This window comes from Rhynchophorus ferrugineus, unplaced genomic scaffold, assembly GCF_030347505.1.
Source record: "Rhynchophorus ferrugineus isolate W39M unplaced genomic scaffold, kcgeb_rfMv2 rfM6, whole genome shotgun sequence".
Lineage (NCBI taxonomy): Eukaryota > Metazoa > Arthropoda > Insecta > Coleoptera > Curculionidae > Rhynchophorus > Rhynchophorus ferrugineus.
In genome coordinates this window covers 16,106,060-16,131,719 of record NW_027472585.1, presented here as the reverse complement: position 1 = coordinate 16,131,719, position 25,660 = coordinate 16,106,060, and the positions used below count along the sequence as shown (strand labels likewise).

Below are 25,660 nucleotides of genomic sequence, written 5' to 3'. Positions count from 1 at the left end.
GAGATATTATATTATATATTAAACATCAAATTATGTCTAACGTCTGATTATTAATTTGTCAATCAGATAAATTTATGCAACATAATAAACATAAGCAGAAATTGTTAATTAACATACAACTTTCCTAGTTAATTACAATATATTAAACCTTGTTATTGATTATTAAACATATTTGCAGGTTACTGTATATCTTCATTGAGTGATTCCAGAAAGAGAACGAATCATATACCATATCGAGACTCGAAATTAACCAAGTTATTGGCCGATTCCCTGGCAGGAAACGGAGTAACACTTATGGTATTTTCATACATCAGACATTCAACATTAAACACTGATGATTCGATGTTTACAGATCGCTTGTATATCTCCTGCAAAATCAAACCTCTGCGAGACACTGAACACCCTCCGATATGCAGCCAGGGCAAAGAAGATCAGAACAAAACCAATTGTGGTTATGGTAATAAATTTTGTTAATATTTGAAATTATAATATCGTTACTTGTGTGATAGGCAACCAAAAAAACCTATAAAACATTAAATATAGGAAAAACTGCCGTTTTTTCTTCAGGATCCACGCGAAGCACTTATCTTGAGCCTGAAGCGTGAGGTCGACGTACTACAAACCGAAAATGAACATCTTCGCGCTGCTCTGAACGGATACTCGGCCTCAAGTCACCTATCAGAGGACAACAAAACCACAACAGGTGAGTATAGGTTACGCGTAGGTATTCGAGAGTCAACATCGTTATTTTTCTTGATGAAAACGACAATATCTCACCGTAATAATCGCCAGTTTTATATTGTGATCCATTCTTACACCATAATAGTTTGACAGAACTTTTAACAAATGAATAAATACATGTTACAAATAGTTCTAATAATTTTTAACGAACCAAATTATCAACAAAACAATGTTTATTCCTTATTACAGTGAATTTTCAAAATATCACTAAAAATGGTTAAATAATTGAATGTTCCAGTTCTACCTAATTAATATTTTTAAAACTTATGCCGCCATCTATTGCGAAATTTTAATGACAATATAATCTGTGATTATTTGGTTTTGACAACTGAGTTATCTTTATATTATATTTATTTTTCTTTTATTGGATTTTAATAAATGTATTTCATTTAAAAATGATTGATTAACTATGAATTAATACGCAACTGGTCATATTTTCACGTCTTTACTTTGTAGTTGATTGATAAAATAATTTTAAAAACGAATTAGTGTCGCCATCTTGTCATAATGTTATTTGAACGAAATGCGATTAGTAATTGTTTATGATATGGACTACTAGACGAATACGAACAAAATAGAATACTTTAGAAATATCAATAAATTCACGTTGCAAGCTAAAAGGGTTCGTTAGATATGAATTAAAGATGAGTTTTTCGAATCCTGACTGACTCCAACCGTCAGTGGTCTAGTTGACTGGAAGTAGGTCGATCTTAAATCGTACCGCGTCTCCGCGTTTAATCTTCCGTTCAGTTTTCTATTAATAGATGGCCGTGACAAGCTCATTGTACGAAAAACTGACTGCTAAAAATTCGTCTAGTCTGTTTTTTTTTACTTGAAAATGCACGCCTCTGTGGCCCAATGGATAAGGCATCGGCCTCCTAAGCCGAGGATTGTGGGTTCGAGTCCCACCAGAGGTACTGTAACTTTTTAGCGTGAATATTATATTTTTCATAGACCATATATCATTGCTCTAATGATTTTAAATAATATATGGTGCGTTATCGCTTTATCAAATTGCCTTATATAAGGTGAAAGTTATAGTTTGCGTTATAAATAGTTTCAACTTATTCTATTTCAGGAATATATCTTTTTCAAACTTAAATAGTATCCATTTAGCGGTTATACATCCTAATGCAATTTGCCTTGGATTATTGAATTCATTCTTTCTTCTTCTGATGTTACAGATTACAAAATACCATCTTACATATATTTAAAATATAAAATTCAAAATGTTCCTTGTTTTTGAAATATAAAATACTAAGTACTCTTTTGAACTATTTTGATTTAAAATACAAATTACAAAATACAGTCAGGGGTTTTGTTTTGTAAATAGATTAGATCTAATCCAGCTTAGTTTATTAATCAGTTTTTTAGTTATCAAGAAGAATTTCCTTTCATAAAGAGTAGATTTTTAAATGTACTATTTGAGAAGTAGCCGCTTAGGTCCCAATAGGCACAAACTTGTTTTAATCGTATGAACACATTTTTTATATTTGGATAGCTTTCAAAAATGGCTTTTTGCGTTTATTTCTATTTTTCTATTTTTACTGTCTGTGAACAGATCGTTGTCGATGTAAAGTGTGCGGTGAGCATGCTCTAACCTCAAAAAGATTTGGGGCGTGGTTTCGAAAATTCAAAAGTGGTAATTTCGATGTGCAAGTAAGTTTAAAGATGTGAAACTGCAAGAGTTAGTGGAGAAAGACCCAACGTTAAATATGTCCCCAGAAACGATTAGCGCCCGATTATGAGAAATGGGAAAAATCCAAAAGATGGGAAGGTGAGTGCAACATCAACTGAACGACAAGCAAATGGAAAATCGGAAAATCGTCTGTGAAATTCTGCTTTAAAGGTATGATCGAAAGTCATTTCTGCATTGAATAGTGACAGGTGATGAAAAGTGGATTTATTTTGAAAACCCTAAACGCAAAAAATCATGGTTATCACCTGGCGAAGTCACCACCCAAATTACATTCTAAGAAGTAATTGAATTACCAAATATATATTTGTATATTTTACTACCCAAACCAGTCGACCACGTAATGGTAGAAATCAACGCCTTTCATGAAAATTACTTCAAGTGCTTTCTACTCACACAAATTCGAAAATGCGTCAACATGGAAGAAATCAATAATTGTTCCTATACTGAAAAAAATAGAAGCCCCCTATCAATTGCCGGGAAAGAATTGATGAAAATCATACAAATGAGACTCCAAGAAGAACTCGCCGAGAAGAAAAGACCGGATTTAGACGGAATATCGATTATATATATAGGATTTTCACGCTTCGCCAAATTATTGGTGTTTATATCGATTTTCAGGCTGCTTTTAACTGGATACACTGGCCCTCATGTTGAGTAGTTTTGGAAGTGGATGGTGGTTGCATGAGATTCATTTGAGGTCCAATTCTTTCCATCAATTTAATTCATTTTCAATTACGTTCCAACATAGCGTTTAATATCATACTATAAATTTCTTGACTGAGCTGATATTCGCTGAAATAGATCTGGAGGCATCTAGCAATCTTCATAATATTGTAAAACTCAAACGGTTTCAATTTGCACAAGTACAGAAGTTTAGGTACTTGGAATCAGTGCTACAAGATAAGAAAGAGGCATCTACTGCTAAAATAATAAGCGAATTCGGCCAAGCAGAATATTTTGCACGTCTAAGATAGTGAGTGTGGTGGACAGGGATTAAATCCGTCACTTTCGTACATTTATCTTGCTAATCTTTCTGTATGGCTCCATGATTTTGATACTGTTATATCGTCCGAAGCACAACATCGCCAACTGTGGCGAGATCTAACGAAGAATATTCGAAGCCCTGTGGTACCAACAGCAACATATAGGTTCAGATGTAGACTCTATTTTCCGTATATGGATTGATGATGATTATCCTATTCACCCCAGTGTTTATCAGGGCTGAGTGATCAGCTGATAAGGACCCTGCTTTTTCACTATCAGTTGAATTTTTTATATTATAAACCAGGTCTGTAAATTTAAGTGATCTCTGTACCTCCACCACTTTTCTCAAAAAAATTTCAGAGATCACCAAGCAATCCCGAGTTGCCTTCAAATGGCCAAGCAGAAGATTTTGTACGTCTAAGATAGTGAGTGTGGTGAACAGAGATTAAAATCCGTCACTTTCGTACATTTATCTTGCTAATCTTTCTGTATGGTTCCATGATTTTAACACTGTTATATTGTCCGAAGCACAACGTCGCCAACTGTGGCGAGATCTAACGAAGAATATTCGAAGCCCTGCGGTACCAACAGCAATATATAGGTTCAGATATAGACTCTATTTTCTGGATATGGATTGATGATGATTATATTATTCACCCCAATGTTTATCAGGGCTTTATCAGCTGATAAGGACCCTGCTTTTTCACTATCAGTTGAATTTTTTATATTATAAGCCCGGTCTGTAAATGTAAGTGATCTCTGTACCTCCAAAAATTCACCAAGCAATCCCGAGTTGCCTTCAAATGAAAAAGCGTTTTATTCTAAAACACAAGTTTAATATTTTACACGCTAACCTTAAACTAATCAAAGAACGAATTTAGATGATCAACAAGCGAATATCAATTATTTCCCAAAAATGTATTTCTTCTTGTCCATCCTACTCTTGCGAACACACTGAATGCACGAAGCACGTACTAAAATCCTTCATATCTAACTCACACCGTGCAAAATCGAAAGGACATACTGTTCCCATGACCACCTTAAAAATTCCAACAGAAAATATAATGAGCCAAGTAGAAACTTCGAACGAAACAGCTAACGAAGGAAATGCTACGGTCGCACCGGACAAACGTGACTACATTAAACAATCGGAGAACCTCCCTGCTGATAACGGCACTCCGAGTCTCAAGAATCGATAAAACATCATCATCAAACCTGTCATTCTCCTAAAGGAACCTAGCTTAGAACGAAAACTTGGGCTATATGAGCTTGCAAAAATCTATAAAATTTCATCCTTCTTCACCGAATTTTCAGCAATATCGGACGTCCAACCTGAATTCTTGATAAACACTAAACCAAAATTCCCCAAGCTCTAAGGTACCTTTCCTACATTACATTTACATTTGCACTACACATTACACATACATTTGTAGTAATGTTCGTCGGGTCGTTTGTTAGAACACTCACTACTATTTTTGGAAGGAATTTGCACGAGAACTGAAAAAACTGGTTGAAGAAATACTGTTCATTTTAATATTAAATTCTACATGTGGTCGACGGGAGAATTGACAAGATATTAGATTAGGTAGAAGTACGGTAGCGCTGCGGAAGTGGTACTATTACAAGGGGATGGAGAAAAGAAAAGAGAACGAGACGTCGTCGTGATGGTCTTTTATAGCCTGGAACTACATGGTACCAATCCACCGGCGTTGCCATCCTTTGTACTCGTTGTTGGTGAATTCGTGGTGGCCTAAAGGGTAGTGGCGGTCGCCACACATTTTTAGTATTAAATTAAAATATTTGCTTATTTTATCATACAGCAATATCTTCATACAGCATTTTGAAAAGAAAGTACTAGCCAACACATTTCATTTTAACATGTCATTTGGATCTACGGAATAGATAAATGCAACCAATATCTGATTCAACTGAACTGCCAACATCCAAATAAACAATTCATCATGGAGCAACTTTCTTCGACGTTTTGGTTCCTTAAAAGGACAATGTTCCCAAATTAAAATAAAACTAAAGTACTTAAGAATTTAAGAATGCACTCATACACTAAACAACTTTGCGTGGTTTGGTTCGCTTCAGTCTTCTGATTTCCTGCGTGTTATCCAGTAGCTGTATTACTTCCAAGTTGCGGTGATTTAGCAAACTTATTTCATGTTTTAAGACGATATCTTGAATCACTTCATAAATCCATTTAAATCCGAGGTCATCGTGCAGCTGTCCATTGGCTACGTGGCGATAAGCATTGGTAATTAATCGTAGAACATCTGTCCGAATTGCCATTATGATTCACTAGTAAATCAACATCTTTGATATTAGGTCAAACTGATAGTATCTTCCGACTAACCATACATTTGCTTGATTTTTAATCTAATTTGCTCTACTATATTATCTAACATGAGGTTTCCAATTTAATCTACAACCGGGATGGATGTAGAGGTATTTAGCTAGTTCTGCTTGAAGAATCGGGCATATGTTAAGAAATATAATTAGATTTTTGTCATTTCGCCACAACGCAAAATAAACATTGACAGATTTGGAGCTGTTAAGCTGTAGTTTCCAATCCCTAGTGCATTTGTAGATCTTGTTGACTTCTACTTGTACTTTTTCTACAGCTTTAGAAAGGGATATATTTTAGGCACGATAACTGTGTCGCCGGCAAGTGTTCCAAGTACTGTTCCTTTTATTGTTAGGATATCAGCAGTGTAGAGGAGATATAGGAATTGTCCCAAATGACTACCCTAGGGAAAAATCATAATGACATACTTACTATTTAAATTACAACTAGAAATTACACCTTGTTTAAGCCATGGCCTTTCATATTTGGGCCTAACAGGTCAATTGAAAAGTCAACGTAATTTTTTATTCAACGTAATTCTCGTCAAGGCCAATACACTGATTATAGCGACCCTCCAACATTTCGATACCATTTTTGTAGTACGATTTGTCCTTTGCTTCAAAATAGGCCTCAGTTTCGTTGATCACCTCTTCATTCGACGAAAATTTCTTCCCAGCGAGCATTCTTTTGAGATCGAAGACCAATTCATAGATTTTTGACACGGTACTTTGTCTTGGTGAAGCGGCACTTTTTTTTTCTTTAAATGTTGCCGTTTTTCGGAGATTTCGTCCTTCAAACGGTCCACGCTATGTAATAGTCGCTGTTGATGGTCCTTCCTTTTTCAAGGTAGTCAATGAAAATTATCCCATGCGCATCACAAAGTACAGACGCCATAACCTTACCAGCCGACTGTTGCGTTTTCCCACGCTTTAGAGCGGGTTCATCGTGTGCAGTTCATTCGGATAGATGACTGTCGATTGGACTTCGGAGTGAAATGATGGAACCATATTTCATCTATTGTCACATATCGATGCAAAAACTCGTGTTTATTAGGTTTGATCATCTTCAAACACCGCTCCGAATCATTAACTCGTCGTTTTTTTTTTGGTCAAAAGTGAGCTAGCGCGACACCCACGTTGCACAGAGCTTTCTCATACCCAAATATTCGTGAATGATATGATGCACACGTTCAGTTGATATCTTTAGAGTGTCTGATATTTCATTCAGTTTCAATTTATGGTCATTCAAAATCATTTTGTGGATTTTTTTAATATTTTTGTTAGTAACAGCCTCTTTTGGGTGTCTACTGCGTTCACCGTCTTCAGTGCTCATTTCACCACGTCTAAACTTAGCATACCAATCCTTGATGGTTGATTTTCCTGGGGTAGTATCCAGAAACTCTGCGTCAAGACAAGTTTTTGCTTCAACTGTATTTTTTCGCTTCAAAAATCAATATTTTATCAACACGCGAAATTCCTTTTTATCCACCTTTTTCACAATAACAAAAGTTGCTTCACTCAAAATGCTATAATTCACAAACTAATGACCCGAAAGCTGTCAAATTTATACACGCATCTTTTGAGGGTTAGGGCTAACTAAAAAATATATGGATTTAATTCTAGTAGCGCCATCTATGTGGCAGGCCGGGGACTTTTCAATTAACCTGTTATAAATTATATCACCAAGAATGGCCCATATTCCTGATTTAGGGCCTAAAATTCGAAAAAGAAACTCTTTTAAACATTAATCCTTTAAACTCTTTATCGATGAGTAATTTTTCAATATTAATATGTTTTCTTATTTCGCAGAAACTGTATCCAATCGTGCTCCACCGCACGTAGACTTGGAGGAGTTAAACAATTTGGAGGGACACGAGCTGATCGAACTAGTACGGCTCTACTTGAAAGAAAACGAAATCCTCCGAAAGGAGAATGTTGAGCTGTACACTTCGAGGGATATGCTGCAAAGAGATCACGAGCTAGTCTGCAGGGAAAACGAAAGACTGTTGAAGAAGGTCGAAGAACTAAATCCGTAAGTTTCCCTCCCTCCTGTCTCTGACGAAGTTCGAAGCCGGTAAAACCTATTTTACAGCTCTCCGGTATCTTCCGGAAGACAAACGCTGTCGGCAGACGGCCTGAATTTATCTACTGACACCGTGGACGATTCATCGTCGATCACTAATATCTGGACGAATCCAGATCAGAAAAGATCTACTCCTGTAAGTCCGAATTTTTACAGATATGAGTTAATCTCGATTGATTATAACGGTTTATTTATAGGAAAACAAAGAAATTCCTGATTTCATTCAAAAGGAAATGGACAAACGTCTAGGAAGCAGGTAGGGATACGCAACAACTCTAACTCGAGCGAAAATAATACCTTAAACGTTCATAAAATAATTTAATTTAATCTTCCAATTATTATCACTATTTTTTTGATATTGTAAAAATTGAATTATTTTCCGTTAAAAGTTTTAACAAGCAGTAAAGAAACTTAATTTAGTAAGTAAACAAACTTTGAACAAATGAACTACGGAAATAAAGAATAAACTGGCACATATATTAAGAATTTTATAATAATGTTCTCTCTCTTTAGTATTATGATGTCCACACTTGGGATTATCTTTTTTTTTCGCAAAAATAACGTATTTCGTAATTTCTAACATAAGTATACGAAATAAACAAAAAGTATTTTTCAGATTTCGTATACTTTTAATCACTCAAAAAATATTTTTGAATGCTTTTCGAATATTATTAAAATTTTGGACTATATATTCCTCAATTTCATTAACAGAGACATCGGGAAAGATAAGAAGTCATCTGTCACTTTCGACATCTAACATTATGCTTTTGCTTTATTTTGTATCGATAAATAGTTTAGTAAATAATCATATGAGTGTTTGATTTAACTCGTCATAGCAGAAATTGGAAATAAAATATATTAGCACACTATATTATTAAGAAAAAATATAAGATATCTGACTTCCTTAACAAAAATACTGTATGATGCATTATTATAAAGTATGATTGGTAACCCAACATTGTCAATTGTGATAATTTTAACATTTGTCTGTCACCTCATATTTTACTTTCCATTATTATTATCTTATTTATTATTAACATGCTCAAACATGCATCTTTGATCATCGTTACTATGTATTTTTGATTTTTGAAGTATACGCTGCCAATACTTATCAAACACTTGATTCCAATGCAAGTGCTCAATTAAAAAAAATTTCGGTCGAGTTTGATTTCTGCGGTTTTTTAGTTGTAATTTTAATATAAATAACAAAAAAAGTTCCGTAAAGTCACTACACGCAATCTTGATTCAAATTTATAAATAAATAGAAAGATAGATAGGATATAAAAGATAAAATAGATAAAAGCTATATTAAATCGAAATCGCAATTATAATTTTTCCATGGAAACTTGATAACAGTTGCCACGCAACGCAGCTATAACATATTATCATATATGATAAGTCAAGTTAAAACGTTTAGAATTTTTAGAAATATATAAAGACTTTTTATGAATGTTTCGTATTACGTGAAACGTTCATTAATATATAGTTTTATAATTTTCTGATTTTTACGGACAGAAATATTCAAAAACTGAATCTTTATATATAAAAACTGGCCTATAATTTTATTCCATATAATTAAAAAGTTCAATATTAATTTCGGCTAATTGGAATACTAAACAACTTTACTCTGACAAAAATAATATAATTTATAACTGGATAACAACATCAGATAACAAAGACGGAAAACTTAAGTATTTGTTTGAATGGTTAATTTTACTTAATAGTAAATGATTTTAACTGATATTTATTAATATACTGTTTAAGGGGTAAAGATATAAATACAACACCAAGAGGACGGCCAGGATCTTGCGAAGATAAACCAAGTGGTCCCAAAATAGTCAGAATAACGAGTTCCAAGTCAGAAGATCATACAGAAAGTAGGAGACAAACTCCTATGTATGTATTTCAATATATTTACTGTATTGTTAAATCTGTATTATGTATAAACTTAATATATTATTATGGATACATTTTAAATATTAATACAAATTACCACCACTTTAATAATCCCATTTTATTAGTGATAACCACAGATCTAATCATCTTTATTTTAGAAAACAAATAAGCCTCGAACCCGAATCGGAATTGTCAAGAAATCGACGATTCTCAGTGGCGAAAGCAAAAAACACCTCCAAAGACGAAGTTTTCGGCAGCGCAATATCACTGACCGATGACGAAGACTTATAAAATAGCTTAACGCATATTCCATTTCATCACAACGCACTGCGGTCTAAATTAAATAAAAAATAAACATTCGTAGATAACAATGAAAAAAAAAGGATCGAAGATAACGTGTCTGACTCATTTTTGAATTTTTGACAGTTGAATACAAAGATTGTTACGATTATATTGATTGTTATTAATAAAGAAATATCGTTTAAAAGGTTAGTTATATTCAGTCATTGTTTTATTTATTTATCGTGTTTTTTTTTCAATTAGGTTCAACCCCTCATATTTTACTAAATATTGTAAGTATTCCTAAAAATATAAATAATATAATTAATAATAGGTCACACAATTGCGTGGCAAAATAATGATCATAAATAAGTACAATATAATCGGTCAGTATAATTAACCCCTTTTTTATTTTTAAATACATTGAAACGATGTAACAAAGGAGGTAACTTTTATATAGCAAATATATTGATCCAAAGATCAATTTTTCTCCGAACCAGTTTATGAACTAAATTGAATATGTCAATAAAAAATGTATGATTTTCGATTATTTTTTCGGGCTACCGTGTAGGTGTCGCATGACGTCACAATCTAGAAAAACCCCAAGGAAACGCAAGGTTGACGTGTGTTTTTCGATAGTATATTTTGAATCATAACGCGTTACAAAGCGCGTTGAGTGCATTGTACTCATCGGATCTTGTGAAAATTCATAAACCGGGAGATCTTGACCGACGGGTGGAACGATATACGACCTCCTTTCATCGAATAGAACATATCGAGTACGTATAAGTTGTTTGAACATTTCACCTGCTTCAAATTATCAACTGTCAATCCAACGTGACATATTCAATCCAATCCAAAAATTTTTTCGCATTTCGAATCAATAGTGATCGGCATTTTCAAATTTCAAACTCTCCTAGGAAATTTGTTGTTTCGTGCCTTTGTGTTGGCGAACTTAATGACAAGACTTGGCGCAAAATCTCCCGCAAGCGCAAAAGAGTTCGGTGATTTTCACACGGAGCGCAAATGATCCGTATATATATCCCGCTGTCTGGGGCTTCGGTGATAATTCATTAACAGATAAATATAAACCTTTATCTGTTTAGCAGGTTTTAATTTTAGTTTTTTTTAACTCTCAGCGTATCTCCCACCAGAAAATGATATGATCTGAAAATAAATGTTGACAACATTCAAAACTATATCATTTTTTGCAAAGTGGCATTACTTATAATTGAAATTTTAGTTATTGATTTTATGAACACAATTTTTTGGTATTACAGTATAAGTGCACTTTTACTGTTTAAATATTTCGGTAAAAAGATATAAATTTTTCGACCGCCGAAGTTCTAGACAGTTCTAAGTTTCAGTGTGCGCACCTGCGCATTTTGGCTTCGTGTTCTTTGTCTAAAAAGCTCGCATGACCGCTGACCGGCTTTGCATGTTGAGTTTTTTTACGAAGAATTGGAACACGCTGCCATAAGGGAGAAAACTAACTAAAGTGTTTTTTCGTGTCCGATGTCTAGTGCTGAAACGGCAGACAGCTCCGTCGATCCCCCATCAAAAAAGCGGAAGCTAGACACAAGAGGTTTAACTGATATGGCGAACAATGGTGTGGCTTGCACCTCGCAGGCACAGGTAAAGTAGTCAACAAAATGTTAATATTGCTTCCGACTCATCTTTAACAATCTAAAGATACTTAATATTGGATAAGATACCGTAAAAATCTGTTTAAGTAATAATCTCGTTTATTAACCTTTTAGTTTCATTGATCCATTAAATATATTTTAAATACAATCACCTCTTATTATAAAAGAAAATGCTGTCATACTAAATATTTTGCTTTTTTTTAGAAATTTTGTCATTCTCATTACCTATTTTCATAGATGACCAGAGAAAATTATTCGCCTGTTTCTATAAATATGATTGTTACATTTTTATATTGATTAAATTTGATAGTCTTAATTAGCATATATGTGTTATTATTGTCAAATCTTCTTGTTTTATTTACTGAATTAATATTATTCTCAATTTTTGCAGAACCACAGTGCTGAAATTGATGAGGGATTGTACTCTAGACAACTCTATGTGTTGGGTCATGATGCTATGCGTCGAATGGCATCTAGTGATGTGCTTATATCAGGGTTGGGTGGGCTAGGTGTTGAAGTAGCAAAGAATGTAATTTTGGGTAAGTCTGTGTTAAAAGAGATACCTTAGTATTTGTAATATACCATCCTATTATTTTAGGTGGTGTAAAATCAGTAACTTTACACGATGAACAGTCAGCTACTATCACTGATCTCAGCTCAGAGTTTTTCTTATCTGAAGAAGATCTCGGCAAAAATAGAGCAGAGGCAGTATGTAAAAAGCTGGCTGAACTTAACAACTATGTACCCACACGTTCTTACACTGGCGCATTAGATGAAGACTTTATTAAAAAATTTCGAGTAGTAGTTTTAACAGCATCTACCAGAGCTGAACAGTTAAGGGTCAGTGAGATTACACATGCAAATAATATTGCTTTAATAATTGCTGATACCAAGGGTTTGTTTGCCCAAATCTTTTGTGATTTTGGAGAGGATTTCACTGTTGTTGATACCAATGGTGAACCAGTTGTATCAGCCATGATTGCAGACATTAGCAATGATAAAGAAGGTAAGGGTAATACTTATGTTCTTCTATTGATGTTTTTATGCTTGTGTTTGCAGGTGTTATAACTTGTATAGATGATACAAGACATGGTATGGAAGATGGAGATTATGTAACATTTTCAGAGGTACAGGGCATGACAGAGTTAAATGGATGTGCTCCAGTAAAAATAAAGGTTTGTATTGGATTTTTTAACTGTTCTTGACATCTCACCGAAAAAGTAGGTTTTAGGTCCATATACTTTCAGTATTTGTGACACCACAGACTTTTCAAAATATGAAAGAGGTGGTATTGCCACCCAGGTAAAAATGCCCAAACAGTTAAGTTTTAAATCTTTGAAGGATTCTCTAGAAGAGCCAGAATTTGTTGTCACAGTAAGAGCAGTTGCATTATATATCTGTATCCCATTTTGATTTAAATTATGTATTGTTGCAGGATTTTGGGAAATTTGATCACCCCGCACAGTTACACCTGGCATTCACTGCTTTGCACAGCTTCGTAGAGAAAAACAACAGACTGCCTAAACCTTGGAGCAGCTCAGATGCTGAGGACTTCTTAAAACTAGCAAAAGCCCTTCCCACTGGCGATAATGAGGTGAATACCGAACTGTTAGAAATATTCGCGAAGACATCCGCTGGGGACTTGAATCCACTGAATGCCACCATTGGTGGTATAGTCGCGCAAGAAGTAATGAAAGCCTGCTCGGGAAAATTCCACCCGATCATGCAATGGTTGTACTTCGACGCCATCGAGTGCCTGCCCAGCGACCGATCCGAAATCACCGAGGAATTAGCGGCTCCAAGCGGCAGCAGATACGACGGACAGATTGCCGTGTTCGGTAAGGAGTTCCAAAAGAAAATAGGCGCTCTGAAGTACTTCGTGGTCGGGGCCGGTGCAATTGGATGCGAATTGTTGAAGAACTTCGCCATGATGGGTTTGGGGTCTGACGGCGGTCAGATAATCGTGACCGACATGGATCTGATAGAAAAATCCAACTTGAATAGACAGTTTTTGTTCCGGCCACACGACGTACAGAAAGCCAAATCTGCCACAGCAGCAAAGGTAAGTCTTTACCGATGTTGTGTGGTAGGTCAGTGATAATAATTGATGATTTTGAGTAGGCTATCAAAAAAATGAATCCCGACATCAATATTGTCGCTCACGAAAATAGAGTGGGACCAGAAACAGAAGGTGTTTATGATGATGCTTTCTTTGAGAATCTAGATGGTGTAGCCAATGCTTTAGATAATGTAGACGCCAGAATTTACATGGACAGAAGGTAAGTGAATATCCCTAATTTATATATCGACTATAGCTCCTTGGAGGAGGAGCTCTCTCCTCTCATTATCGTAATTTCCTACTACATTATTAATTCCTTATAGACCTGACTTAAGTCAATGATTCTGAAGAACTACTTAGATTGTTAGAATAAAAGAACAACCTATATAAGTTTTTGCCGTAGTTCACCGGTAATATATGGTTAAGAAAAAGTAATTTCGGTTTTTCCTTACAAAATACTTTAAAATCGCATACATATTCAATGAAGCCATATTATAAAATGTTTAAAAGGTCCATTAGACGTTCTAGATATAATGGACTAATATTGATTTAGAATCAACTTTCGTTTACTTAATCTATTATTGCGCTTCGAAAATGTAGATTCCAGTAGGTCGGTCATGTTTTACTTTTTGACTTCCAAAAAAGGTAAAAATACAGCGCAGGCTCGTCTAAAATTGTGTAGTTTGATGAAAATGAACCTCTCCCTGGCTAGACAATTGTACCAAATTATGTTTTCCCAATCCACAGTTTTACATCTTCCTACTTACGTCTTCTATTAACTATGTGAGTGGTATCTGTCTCATATTCTTTTAATTTCACGTTAATTAAATTGATTCTTAATTTATTACATAACAAAACAACCACACTTAGGCAGTTTCCTGATAGATATTATTATCAGAAGAAACGTTCAAGTATGTGGGAAATGAAACCAAATTCTATGCAATGATGTAGTAGCAAGTACGAGCTCTATATCACTAGTGGAAAATTCCAAAATTAAGAAAAGTAATTGCAGAAAGATGTATATTTCATCAAAATGCTGAAAAATTCCGATGGTTATAATTTTGATATGAAATATTTTGGATTAGTTGTGATCCAATATCTCCAGTTTAGCCAGTAGTGCCTTGTAGAATATGACCTATTCCATTCCTAAAATTTGTAATTACTTTATCATAGTCTATTTCGAAGATCTTGTTTCGATAGATGCTAAGCTGGTACTGCTAGATACGGCTAAGGAAAGAACTGTTCTTTGATCATTGATTTTCGTTTTGATTATATTTCGTCTTGAGTTTTTAGATAGCTTAATTATCTTTGTTTGTACACAATGTCTTCAATTAACTGTGTATTTTGTTTCATTTTATCTTATTGATGTTCTTAAGTCTTCTGAACAATTATGTTATTTTGGTGCATCTCTGCTGTGACCATAAACAGTGGGATAGTTTCAGATTCAGGTAAATTTACTTCGACAAATATACATCAAGCGGAATGTGTCATATAAAGATGCTTCAAATTTCTTAGTGTTCCGACAATGTACAAAGTTCTCATTTGTAAACGCTATTCAAAATTAAAAATATCGATAATTAGAAAATGTTCGAAAATTACATTTCGAAGTATCAATGTAACTTTTGCAACTAACGCAGTCAAATTTTAATGATGCATTAAACAGATGTTAACATTATCAGGACATTCATTCTTTCATGAAAATTAGGAAGGTTTCATGGCAAATAGTTACAGTATTTGTAATCCGTATTATATATAAATGTTAGTTGCCTGTTCTTCTTCATAGAAGCATTACATATAATATGTACTATACCAAATTTTACACTTCTCGTTACCTATAATATTCTTCATATATTAACAGTGCATTTCTGACCAAGCATAGGTAATAAAATTATCGGTCCCTTTTTTTTTCAGGTGTGTTTATTATCGCAAGCCATTACTAGAATCTGGAACGTTGGGCACTAAAGGCAATACTCAAGTAGTTGTACCCTTCATAACTGAATCATACAGTTCATCTCAGGACCCCCCAGAAAAAAGCATTCCCATTTGTACTCTAAAGAATTTCCCCAATGCGATCGAGCACACCCTACAATGGGCTAGAGATGCATTTGAGGGCCTGTTCAGACAGAGCGCCGAAAATGCCTCCCTCTATCTTAGTGATCCAGAATTTATCGAAAGGACTTTGAAACTGCCAGGAGTACAACCTCTGGAGACTTTAGAATCTGTAAAAGCAGCCCTGGTCGATGATAGGCCAAAATCCTTCGAGGAATGTGTAGCTTGGGCCAGGAATCACTGGCAGGTTTGTAGAATCCCTATTACCTTCTTCCGACCTGGATACATCGATTTAAATTGTTTCAGGAACAATATAGTAATCAGATTAGACAGTTGCTCTTCAATTTCCCACCGGATCAACTCACCAGCACCGGGCAGTTGTTCTGGTCCGGCCCGAAACGTTGTCCCCAACCTCTAACATTCGACGTAGAGGAAGCTTTACATTTGGACTACGTTATCGCAGCCGCTAACTTAAAAGCTCAAGTTTACGGTATTCCCACCAACAGAGATCGAGCCTATGTAGCGGAACTGATTTCGAAAATTGAGGTAAGTACGACTTGTTGGAAAAACTGAAGAGCAACCACACTCAGGCAGTTTCTTAATGTCGTCCATCATTAAAAGAAACGTTCAAGTGTGTGGAATATCAGCACCAACATTCATGAATAAATGGTGAAGATTCAGTTCAGATCTTCATCAAATGGATTTGTATACAATTTTTTAAAATACAATGATTTTACTTTAAAAGTAGTGGTCAATCATCAATTTTTAGCTAGCTATTAGAAAGAGGTATACTCAATGCATTCATTGCTATTAGACTAGCGGTACTCTGAACTTTCGTTATCAAATCCCACCATTGTTAGCGATAAATCGTAATTTTTCTACCATCAGTGATCGTTCCTCATATACCTATTGTTGGTTATGACTTGGCGAATGGACATAGAATGAAATAAAATTGTGATGATTACAAGAAAGATGCGGCTGTTCTTTTTTGACGTTATAAAAAATAGATAAATACAGAGAGATAAAAGAGAGCGGCGTAGTGCTACCTGGAAGGCGCTTGGGCAGCCCATGGTGGCCCGTCTGGACTGAATGATCCTCCATTAGTGATATCAGAGATCAACATCTCGGAGTTGTCACTTCTTCATTATAATTTTAGTCATTATTGGTCGTGGTTGTTCATCCCGCACGTGTTCAACATCACACACGTCGAATTTGCTACACATTCCTATTTCCTTCAAATGTTTAACCAGCTTAGTATGAAAGTGTCCAAGCACTATACTCTATCAGAATAACATTAAGATTTGTAATTTCTGAAGACCATCATTTGTGTTTTTGTTGCCCGAACTTTCATAGGTTATATCAAAGATTGCGTTGAAGAGACAACATCTCTTTAACAAATAGCACCTTGGATACCTAAAGTAGTCTTATTAGAATTTGAAAAATATCAGTATTTCTTTTCTTCAATTAACTTTTCAACAACCGTTGTTATTTTGTGCACTTGGTCGATCGAATTTCGAAATACAAACTGGAAATGTGATATTTCTATGGTTTAATGCGTTTTAACTGTAAGATCCAACTTGTTCTGTTAATTTGTCAGCGTAATTATTCGAGCAACCTTAAGACATTCCGAAACATGCTTCAGTCTCAAACAGGCATTGAATATATTTGTCAACATGATTATTGCTTTTCGTGGCATCTCTTTTAATAACCCAGGTGAAATATCATCAATTCCAGGAGCCTTTTTAGGATTGAAATTGTTGTCAATTTCTTTGGCAACTTCAAATTGGAGAAATCAGATGTAAGTCTACATCGGGCTTATAAACAGGATTTATATCTATGTAGTTACTATATCATATATCTATCTATACTATATCATTCTGTTAGAATGCGTTAGCTAAATGTTCTACGAATAATTCAGCTTTTTCATCGTTGCGTCGAACTCATTCATTTCGATAGGCGGTACTCTAATAATTGGTCTTAAATATCTGAGTTGCTTTCCATAGCTAGTAGTATTTGTCTGCTTTCGGGCTTAGTTAATCTAGATATTTTTCGAAGCAACTAAGTTTATATTCTTTAATCCTTTAATTTATTTGATTACTAATTGTATTAAATATTGTTTTGTCTACAGCATTTCTGGTTCTCTGTCATACTCTTCTTGCTTTTCGTCTTTTCTTTTCAATTCCCTAATTTCAAGTGGGTGATTTACCTCATTCTGATTTCCCTCTTGATGTTTGGGTAGCTTCTTTTGCAACAGACCGAATTTGTTCAATTATATTTCGGGTTTGCTGATCAAGATCGTCAGTACTTTTGAGTCTTACGTTTAAATTGATTTGTTTTCTGCATTATAAGTCTAAACATATCCCACTTAGTAAATTTGTTAGTAAGATGAGGCGTCTTTGTTTTGTTTTCTTATATTTGTCACGCCTGGTGTTAACAATACTGGAATGTGATTAGATGATAGTTCGCACAAGCTCTCGATTTGTAAAGTCCAGTAGGCCTGTCACTTTATTACTGTCGGTGGGCCAGTAAGTGGGTTCACGCTCTGAATGATAATTACAATTTGTAATAATATTAATTGCTGCGAATAATTAGTTTCCTTTTCCAGATATTAATCGTAGAAGTATAAATGCAGATAAAAATCGATAAAAGCCACAAGCTTTTGTATGATGATGTTTATATGATTATATTCTAAGATTTTACCGGCTAATGTAAAAGTGTAAACATTTTATTCATACCTCCGTGATTCGACCGAAATCACACGGTTTATACCTCGCTAACTCTAACCTAACACTTACAATGTTGATTGACTATTCAACTTATTTTTGGTCAAATGTCATTCATTAATTTTTATGTTTTCCTTGAATTGCAGGTGCCTGAGTTTGTTCCGAAGTCCGGCGTGAAAATTGCCGTTACAGACTCGCAGATGTCAGCGAACGGAAACAATGTGGATCTGGATCGTATCGCCCAGCTACGATCCGAGCTGCCGCCCAGCGAGGAGGTAGCCGGTTTAGTTTTGACTCCGTTAGATTTCGAAAAGGACGACGATACAAACTTCCACATGGACTTCATCGTTGCGGCCTCGAACTTACGCGCTGCGAACTATAAAATACCTCCAGCCGATAGACACAAGTCTAAACTAATAGCAGGTAAGCTCAGTTTTTGGACAGGATATTTTAAACCACATTCAGGCAGTTTCATAATGGTTATAGTTATAGAAGCGTTCAAGATTGTGGAAAATAATACCGTCTCGGTGAAATACCAATGAAGGTAGTTTCTGTATCTTCATTAATTTTTATTGGGACTACATTTCAACCCATATCTTGGTATAAATATTCCGATCATTATTGTTTCCTGATGGTCGTTTGTCTTCTCTTCCAGGAAAAATTATCCCAGCCATAGCGACCACCACGTCAGTAGTAGGCGGCCTGGTATGCTTAGAACTGTACAAGCTGGCGCGTTCCCAGAAAAATATTGAACCCTTCAAGAACGGTTTCGTTAATTTGGCCTTGCCATTCTTCGGATTCAGCGAGCCGATCGCAGCTCCGCAAATGGAATACTGCGGCAACAAGTGGACGTTATGGGACAGATTCGAGGTTCAAGGAGAAATGACTTTGGCGGAATTCCTGCAATACTTCCAGGTAAGAATTAACGTTCTGATATGATTGATCGAAACATTGCTAATTTTCCATGTTTTCTTCATCAATCCATGTTTCCATATAACTTCTCCAAATATGCTTTGTTACTTTTAAGTAAATTTGTTTATACCATTTTGATAAGGTTGATACAAATAAAGATTTCGTCATACCGCTTTTTGAGATCAGTTATTCACTTTTACTTTACTCTTTTACTCAAGTCAAAACAATGACATCTGAAAACAAATTGGATTTTCCAATCTAGAGAATTGAACAGGGCGGGATAATACGAGTTAAGTTTTTAATGAAAAACTCATGATGTGTGAGAAGACGCATTGGCGTAATGAAAAAAAAGAAGAGTTATTGGCCTATAATTCCAGTCTCTTCTGGCGAATAACAATACTACTTTTACAGCTTAGCATTTTTCGATCGCAGTATATGTACATAATAGGGGTTAAACCACACTCAGGCAGTTTCCTGATGCATACCATCATCAGAAGTAACGTTCAAGTGTGTGGAAAATAAAACCAAATTCTGTCGTAATGGTGTAGTGGAAAATCTATATCACAGAGAAAGTGGGTACAGACAAAACAGGAAAATTAAAACAATTCTTTAACATTTTGTTAAAGGCTTTTCTGGTCGGTAAATAGACTTATAATATAGAATGCTATTTCCCATGTATAAAGTTTTAACTAAGTTTTGTTCGTCTAACTCGTAAAAATAATTTTTGTTTAAATACTAGTTAACGTTTGTATAAAACATTTTTAAAATACATCAAAGAAAAGTACTGTGTGTTTAGCGTTCTACTATGTGGTTCTTATCAGTATTAAGTTGAAGGCACAGATTCGTCTGCGTCTTTTGAAGGTATCTGCGGAGAAACATGTTATAATTTTCAGTTTTCAAACTTCTCAATTAAAAATATGATATTTGTACTTCGAATTATTTTAATGTAGACTGAGCAAGTACCGATTACAATATTTAACTTGTAACCATATTTTCCTTTTCGATAGGTTAATGGAAATGATCTCTGTTATGTATTTCAATTGTGTTATCGATGTAAATTTTGAAGACTTACTATTAAAATTACAATTAGGAATTGCATCTTGATTATGCCAATAATATTCCGCAATTGGCTTGCCTGAAATGCAAAAAATAAACTCTTCTGTTCAAAAACTTCATATAGGAAATCATAAGAAGTTTCCTGAAGTTTATCATTATTTTATTTTATTTAAACCTTGGAACATCCTGGAAAATAAAACTCCTTTTATGATTTTTCATTTAAACAAATAATATTTACCTTAAGTGCTACAAAAATAACTTGTCACATAGATGATACAAAATTTAAAATCGAAAGAAAGAAAAGAAATCTTTTAAATATTTTACCTACGACTCCCTTGTGATTCGGACGTGCAAAACATAGTTATGGACCTTTTCTATGTTTTGTCTTTATGACTATTTTTTTATTTTTTTCAGGAAAAACACAATCTGGAAATAACGATGCTATCCCAAGGAGTGTGTATGCTATACTCGTTCTTCATGCAAAAAGCCAAGGCTCAGGAACGATTGGGTCTCTCTATGTCCGAGGTGGTCAAGCGAGTGTCCAAGAAGAAGATCGAACCATATGTAAAGGCTCTCGTTTTCGAGCTGTGCTGCAACGATGCCGACGGAAACGATGTCGAAGTGCCCTACGTCAAATATAATTTCGGCTAGACCGAACCCGGCCGATACGGCTAGAGACTAAATTGTGATTTTTTTTAATCTAAATTAATACTGTAAAGAATATGAAAGATTTTTACAATTTTCGGAATTGAAATTTCTTTAAGTCGTTGTATTTCGTATTTTTTCTTTGCCTTTCAGCCATGTACACGATATGGATGCACCCGCGTTGGGTCGGGACGCCTTTCCACTTAATCTGGTATATATATTTTATTTTAAAAGAATTAGCCTTAGAAAAATAAACAGGTCGATCATTGTTTTTCTTTGTAGCTAATTTACTTGTACCCCCAACGCTATAATTATCTATTATTTTTAATGCATAATTTTATATCTGTAGGATCGTTAGCTATCTCTTAACATAGGAATTATTTTCGTAAATGTGTGATGAAAGAAAAAAAAACGTTTGCAACAAAAAAGTCTTTTTAATCACAAAAAATTTGCCTACCTTTGGACCTAAAACATATATTTAATTTTTATGCATTAATCCAGAGGCTACACAATATGGCTTTTCAATATTCATGTTGTATGCGTAACAAATTTATAGTGTGGTAAATTAAAATACATTACAATAAAGATAAATATCTATTCACCCTTCAGAGCAAAACAAAAATTGTTTGATTTTTAAGCATTCATGTGGAGCTCAGGAAATATCAGTTCTCAGGCAAATTTTGATAATTAAGAAACTGTTTTGTACAAAAAAAAAACTAATACAACGCTATACTCTAATGTGATCATTATATACTACAAATATTTTTTATTGTTACAATAAAATTTCAATTCTCCTATGGTGAGTAAGTAAAATTATCTTAATTATTAGTAAATAAAATTAGCTTCCCACAATATCGGCCTTCAAATAAAGATAATTAACGTGTCATGGTTTAACAAAAATATCGAATATGTATCATAACTCAATCTGAAACACTATTATCCACATATTAATTTCTATATTAAATATAACATCTAGAACTTACCAAATTAATCTACTGGTCTTGCAAGCCGAAATATATCAAAGCTGAAATTATATAATATAACCTAATCTTTTTCCATAATTTCAGATCAACCTAAGGGTTTTATATTTTTATATAATAAAGCTGTGATTTAATAAGTAAGACTTAGTTATTTTTAAATAAATGGGGCCGTAGTTAAGAGTAATTATAAAATAATGATTTTGAGGTTAGTTCCACAAAGCATTGATATTCTTTATATTTTGTGGTTAGTTCTATTAATTTTACGCAAATATGTCATAAATTATATATTGTATTGTAGTATATTATAACATACAATTATGTCTTTATTGAACATTGCTAAGCATATTTTTAGTAGTAAAACAATCTTATTTATTAGATGTTCAAAGTTTCATACTCTACAAAAATTAACTTATGTACAAAAAGTGCAGATATGGGACCCCCTACAGAAAAGAACCTTTACTTCGTTGTTTCGAAAAGTTCCCATCACTGCCCTGAGATCCATCGATAAAATCCCGAAAGATTATGAACTAATGTATCGAAATGATATGGACCGATTTATTCAAGTAACACAAGCTATGCTGTTTGTTGGTTCCACCATCAGTTTAATATCAATTATCTTTAACGCAAATAATTACGTGGGACCATTACACCAATCAGAGGAGACAATAGGCAAAAGTAAGACAGATATACCTCTTAAAGAGCGGCAGAAAACATTTTATTTTGTCGTATGTGCTATGGTACTTGTCGTTTCTGTCTTGCAAATGTATGCTGCACGATTACCTGTTAGAATTTACTATAATCCTCAGAATAGAGACTATATAGCTTGCCTCTATGGAGTAATACCCAACACTATTAAAAAGCAAAGGATCAAAATTGGCGAGATAAAACCTTTGACAAAAATACCTTTTTGGAGCCTTTATGGAGATGTGACCTATAAACACGACAATGGACGTAAATTTATATTGTTTGAAAATTATTTTAGAAGAATATCAGATTTGTATATTATGCTGGGTATACAGGAAGATGTAAGGGCAAAAGGTTATGTAAAACCAGATGATGATGATTAATAAAAAATGTAATCATATATCTTTATCTATTAATTTTCATAATATCCTAGAACAGAACTTTGATTCATAAGTGATTTGACTTTTAATAAAACCATAACAAAGCCTATAATGACAGTAAATAGTACACATAGGGAACTTAACTGTTTACTGATTTGTTGAACATTGTTGTGATTGATATAAATCTGTAAGAACTTATATTCAGTATAAGTGGTATATATGTTATTAATAATAATAAATTTTCAATTTACAGTATGTGTAAATAAAGACCGGATGCAAGTTTATTTCTGACACAGGTGACCATAAAGTACTGTATGTATAAAACCACAAAATATAGCAACTATTATGATGACTTCACATAGCGACTATTAGTAAGAGTTATTCTTGTCTAGAAAATATATTTTGTTACTCACCTGAACTGCAGAGGAAAATAAACAAATGTAATTTTTTTCAAAGACATTTACCACTGAATAAAATGTATATATTTTCTTGAATAGGTAAGAGTTCAAATACAACTAGATATATTTTATATTTGATTATATTACATTTACATAAAATTACTTTTGGACAAATAGAAAACTTACAAATATTATATAATATATGAAAATTAATAAAACATAGATTAATAATTAAAAAATAAGTTAACTGGTTCAATTATGATTCTCTTAAAACATATGTATAATTTTAATATTTTGAATTTCACACCTTTTTATTTGTTATAGGGTTAAAACTTCAAAAAGTATCTCTTAATATGTAAATGTTAAAATACAAAACATCCTTTTATTGTGTAGTGTGTGAGATTCATTTATTTACACTTATCTTCTCCAATTAACGATACATTAACGTAAATAAACTATAATGAAAGTAATCACAACAGTAAATTTAAAATTTCAATAGACAAAATACCAATTCAATTATTATGTAAATATATAGTCTTTTTGTTTTTGTTAAAATTTGAATTGTTTGGGTAAATATATATCTTTCCAAACTAAAATTACATTGTCATGTCAGTACTTGATATGTAGGATGTAATTTCACTATTTACTCGCTAGTACAAGGTATTTAAACTCGGACCCTATACTCAGCCTTCACATATTAATATTTACTCAAAAGGAACTCTTTGATAGTAATTATCACTGTTCAATTCGTTTGATCCAAAAGACGCGGTGTGCTCAATTGTTTCAGATTGTAAATGTAGCCTCCAATGACGGTGACTAAAATTCCTTGAACACACCGTCAAATTGAACTATATCATCAGTCGATTATTTCTGACATATAGAGACTCGATTTTCGTGACACCTCCATACGTATCAGTATATGGTTAAATATCTTTAGTTTAAAATAGGGATGTTGAGCTAAATATTGCTACGGGTTCGTTTTTTTTTACGCAAGAGACCACAAAAAAAAACGCAAGCTATGCCGAAACGAAGATATCGATAGGTGAACAGCAGATAAATAAAATGTCCTATGAACTAAACTAAATGGGTGACTTGATTATGCTGCTGGAAAAATTCGGAAGACACATCAGTAAGTCACTGGTGACAGTAACACCATTTTATCACGTCTGCTGTGCCACCTCTGATTATCGTCCGTTTCTGGTGCAGTTCCGGATCTGGACGTGAACCACAAGAGATGCCAGCTCTAGATCCTCGCTGTAAGCGTTCTTTAGCCAGACGCTTCGGTATCCCTCCCGGATGCAGGTGAGCTGAAAATGTATTTACGAATTAAACGAGGTCCCGTTAAACGCGATGGAAAGACTCACTGGATACGTGGCCTGGCCGATAAAGTTGGAATCGCCGAAGGCGTCTTCGTCCTGCACGGCGAAACGTAACAGGGCGAAATGGGGATTGTAGACGGTGAATTCGAAAATTTCGTCTTGCCAAATGGGACAGAAGCCATTGTCCGAAATCCGCTTGGTATGCTTGACTGCGGAGTCGAATGGTGCGCCTATAATTTCGACTTCAACCGTAGGACTCGCCATTCCCTTCTTCGACCTATAAGCAAGGCACTAATGTCACAATATATTTTCCTTATAATTATATATCGCTTAATTGTTTATTTTTTCTTTGACCGTCAAATGCAAATGTTAGACACGCGAAAAAAGGTGACAATTTATGACACTGATAGGTATTGGTTCGGCCAACATAGTAATACAAAATAATAAGTAGTAACGAAACATCTAGAAGATGGGCTACGAGTTGGACGCCTTATCACCCTCCCCTTATTTCCTCTGTCATCTATGACAATAAACTATTGACGGTCAACTATACGGTGTTTCAAAGGATAATTTAACTTGCTATAATAAATTGCTAATTTAACTAATAAAGTTATCTAGTTTAACTTGTTGCGACTATGAATATGAGGAGCGGGGGGAGATATCAATAGAGAGGTAGACTGACTCTTGGTTACGGCAGTAAAAGTGGAAAACGTTAACTAATGAATTTATCCCTGACAATCCGAACCTTTCAGATTGAAAACAAAGAAGTGGTTTAAAT

General features: G+C 34.2%; 3 protein-coding genes, 1 long non-coding RNA gene and 1 other non-coding gene across 17 annotated transcripts in view; 4 read left to right on the top strand and 1 right to left on the bottom strand.

Annotated features, from left to right (window-relative positions):
- Positions 1-10,244, top strand: part of Klp54D (Kinesin-like protein at 54D) — a 38,030-nt gene extending 27,786 nt beyond the window's left edge. The window contains exons 10-17 of one of the 2 annotated variants that reach the window (XM_076407198.1): positions 179-297; positions 353-457; positions 568-703; positions 7,583-7,805; positions 7,866-7,992; positions 8,054-8,112; positions 9,621-9,752; positions 9,911-10,244. In XM_076407198.1, the coding sequence (XP_076263313.1) occupies positions 179-297; positions 353-457; positions 568-703; positions 7,583-7,805; positions 7,866-7,992; positions 8,054-8,112; positions 9,621-9,752; positions 9,911-10,043 (1,034 nt within the window). In that variant the 3' untranslated portion in view covers positions 10,044-10,244. Of the gene's footprint in view, positions 1-178; positions 298-352; positions 458-543; positions 704-7,582; positions 7,806-7,865; positions 7,993-8,053; positions 8,113-9,620; positions 9,753-9,910 lie in introns of both variants that reach the window. The other variant, XM_076407197.1, reaches the window with a different exon arrangement.
- TRNAR-CCU (transfer RNA arginine (anticodon CCU)) lies at positions 1,586-1,658 on the top strand. Its single transcript has one exon. It is a non-coding gene; the product is annotated as a tRNA-Arg (tRNA).
- On the top strand, positions 10,128-21,389 carry Uba1 (ubiquitin-like activating enzyme 1). 12 transcript variants are annotated; one of them, XM_076407191.1, is made up of 14 exons: positions 10,128-10,240; positions 10,296-10,324; positions 11,555-11,666; positions 12,069-12,216; positions 12,276-12,683; positions 12,737-12,852; positions 12,902-13,051; positions 13,113-13,739; positions 13,799-13,956; positions 15,648-16,032; positions 16,092-16,331; positions 18,655-18,931; positions 19,164-19,423; positions 20,891-21,389. In XM_076407191.1, exons 3-14 carry the CDS (start codon positions 11,628-11,630, stop codon positions 21,125-21,127), a joined length of 3,045 nt encoding a protein of 1,014 aa, XP_076263306.1. In that variant the 5' UTR covers positions 10,128-10,240; positions 10,296-10,324; positions 11,555-11,627; the 3' UTR covers positions 21,128-21,389. The 12 variants fall into 12 exon arrangements, with proteins under 12 accessions (XP_076263306.1, XP_076263310.1, XP_076263311.1 ...); XM_076407195.1 differs by having other exon boundaries at positions 12,737-12,856; positions 12,909-13,051; XM_076407196.1 differs by having other exon boundaries at positions 10,230-10,324; positions 12,737-12,856; positions 12,909-13,051.
- A 1,827-nt stretch (positions 21,390-23,216) lies between these two features.
- Positions 23,217-23,620, top strand: LOC143198165 (uncharacterized). Its single transcript, XR_013006173.1, has 2 exons — positions 23,217-23,352; positions 23,419-23,620. It is a non-coding gene; the product is annotated as an uncharacterized LOC143198165 (long non-coding RNA).
- A 65-nt stretch (positions 23,621-23,685) lies between these two features.
- sl (small wing phospholipase C gamma 1) overlaps positions 23,686-25,660 on the bottom strand; it is a 29,268-nt gene continuing 27,293 nt past the window's right edge. The window contains exons 21-22 of the mRNA XM_076407183.1: positions 24,928-25,159; positions 23,686-24,870 (exon numbers count right to left, since the gene is read on the bottom strand). Of these exons, the coding sequence (XP_076263298.1) occupies positions 24,748-24,870; positions 24,928-25,159 (355 nt within the window). The 3' untranslated portion in view covers positions 23,686-24,747. The remainder of the gene's footprint in view (positions 24,871-24,927; positions 25,160-25,660) is intronic.

Coding starts and splice junctions, on each gene's coding strand:
- Uba1 (XM_076407184.1), top strand. CDS start 10,990: ATGACAAGACTTGGCGCAAAATCTCCCGCAAGCGCAAAAGA. Junction 11,031..11,554: donor TCTCCCGCAAGCGCAAAAGA/GTTCGGTGATTT, acceptor TCCGATGTCTAG/TGCTGAAACGGCAGACAGCT. Junction 18,932..19,163: donor CAAGTCTAAACTAATAGCAG/GTAAGCTCAGTT, acceptor CTTCTCTTCCAG/GAAAAATTATCCCAGCCATA.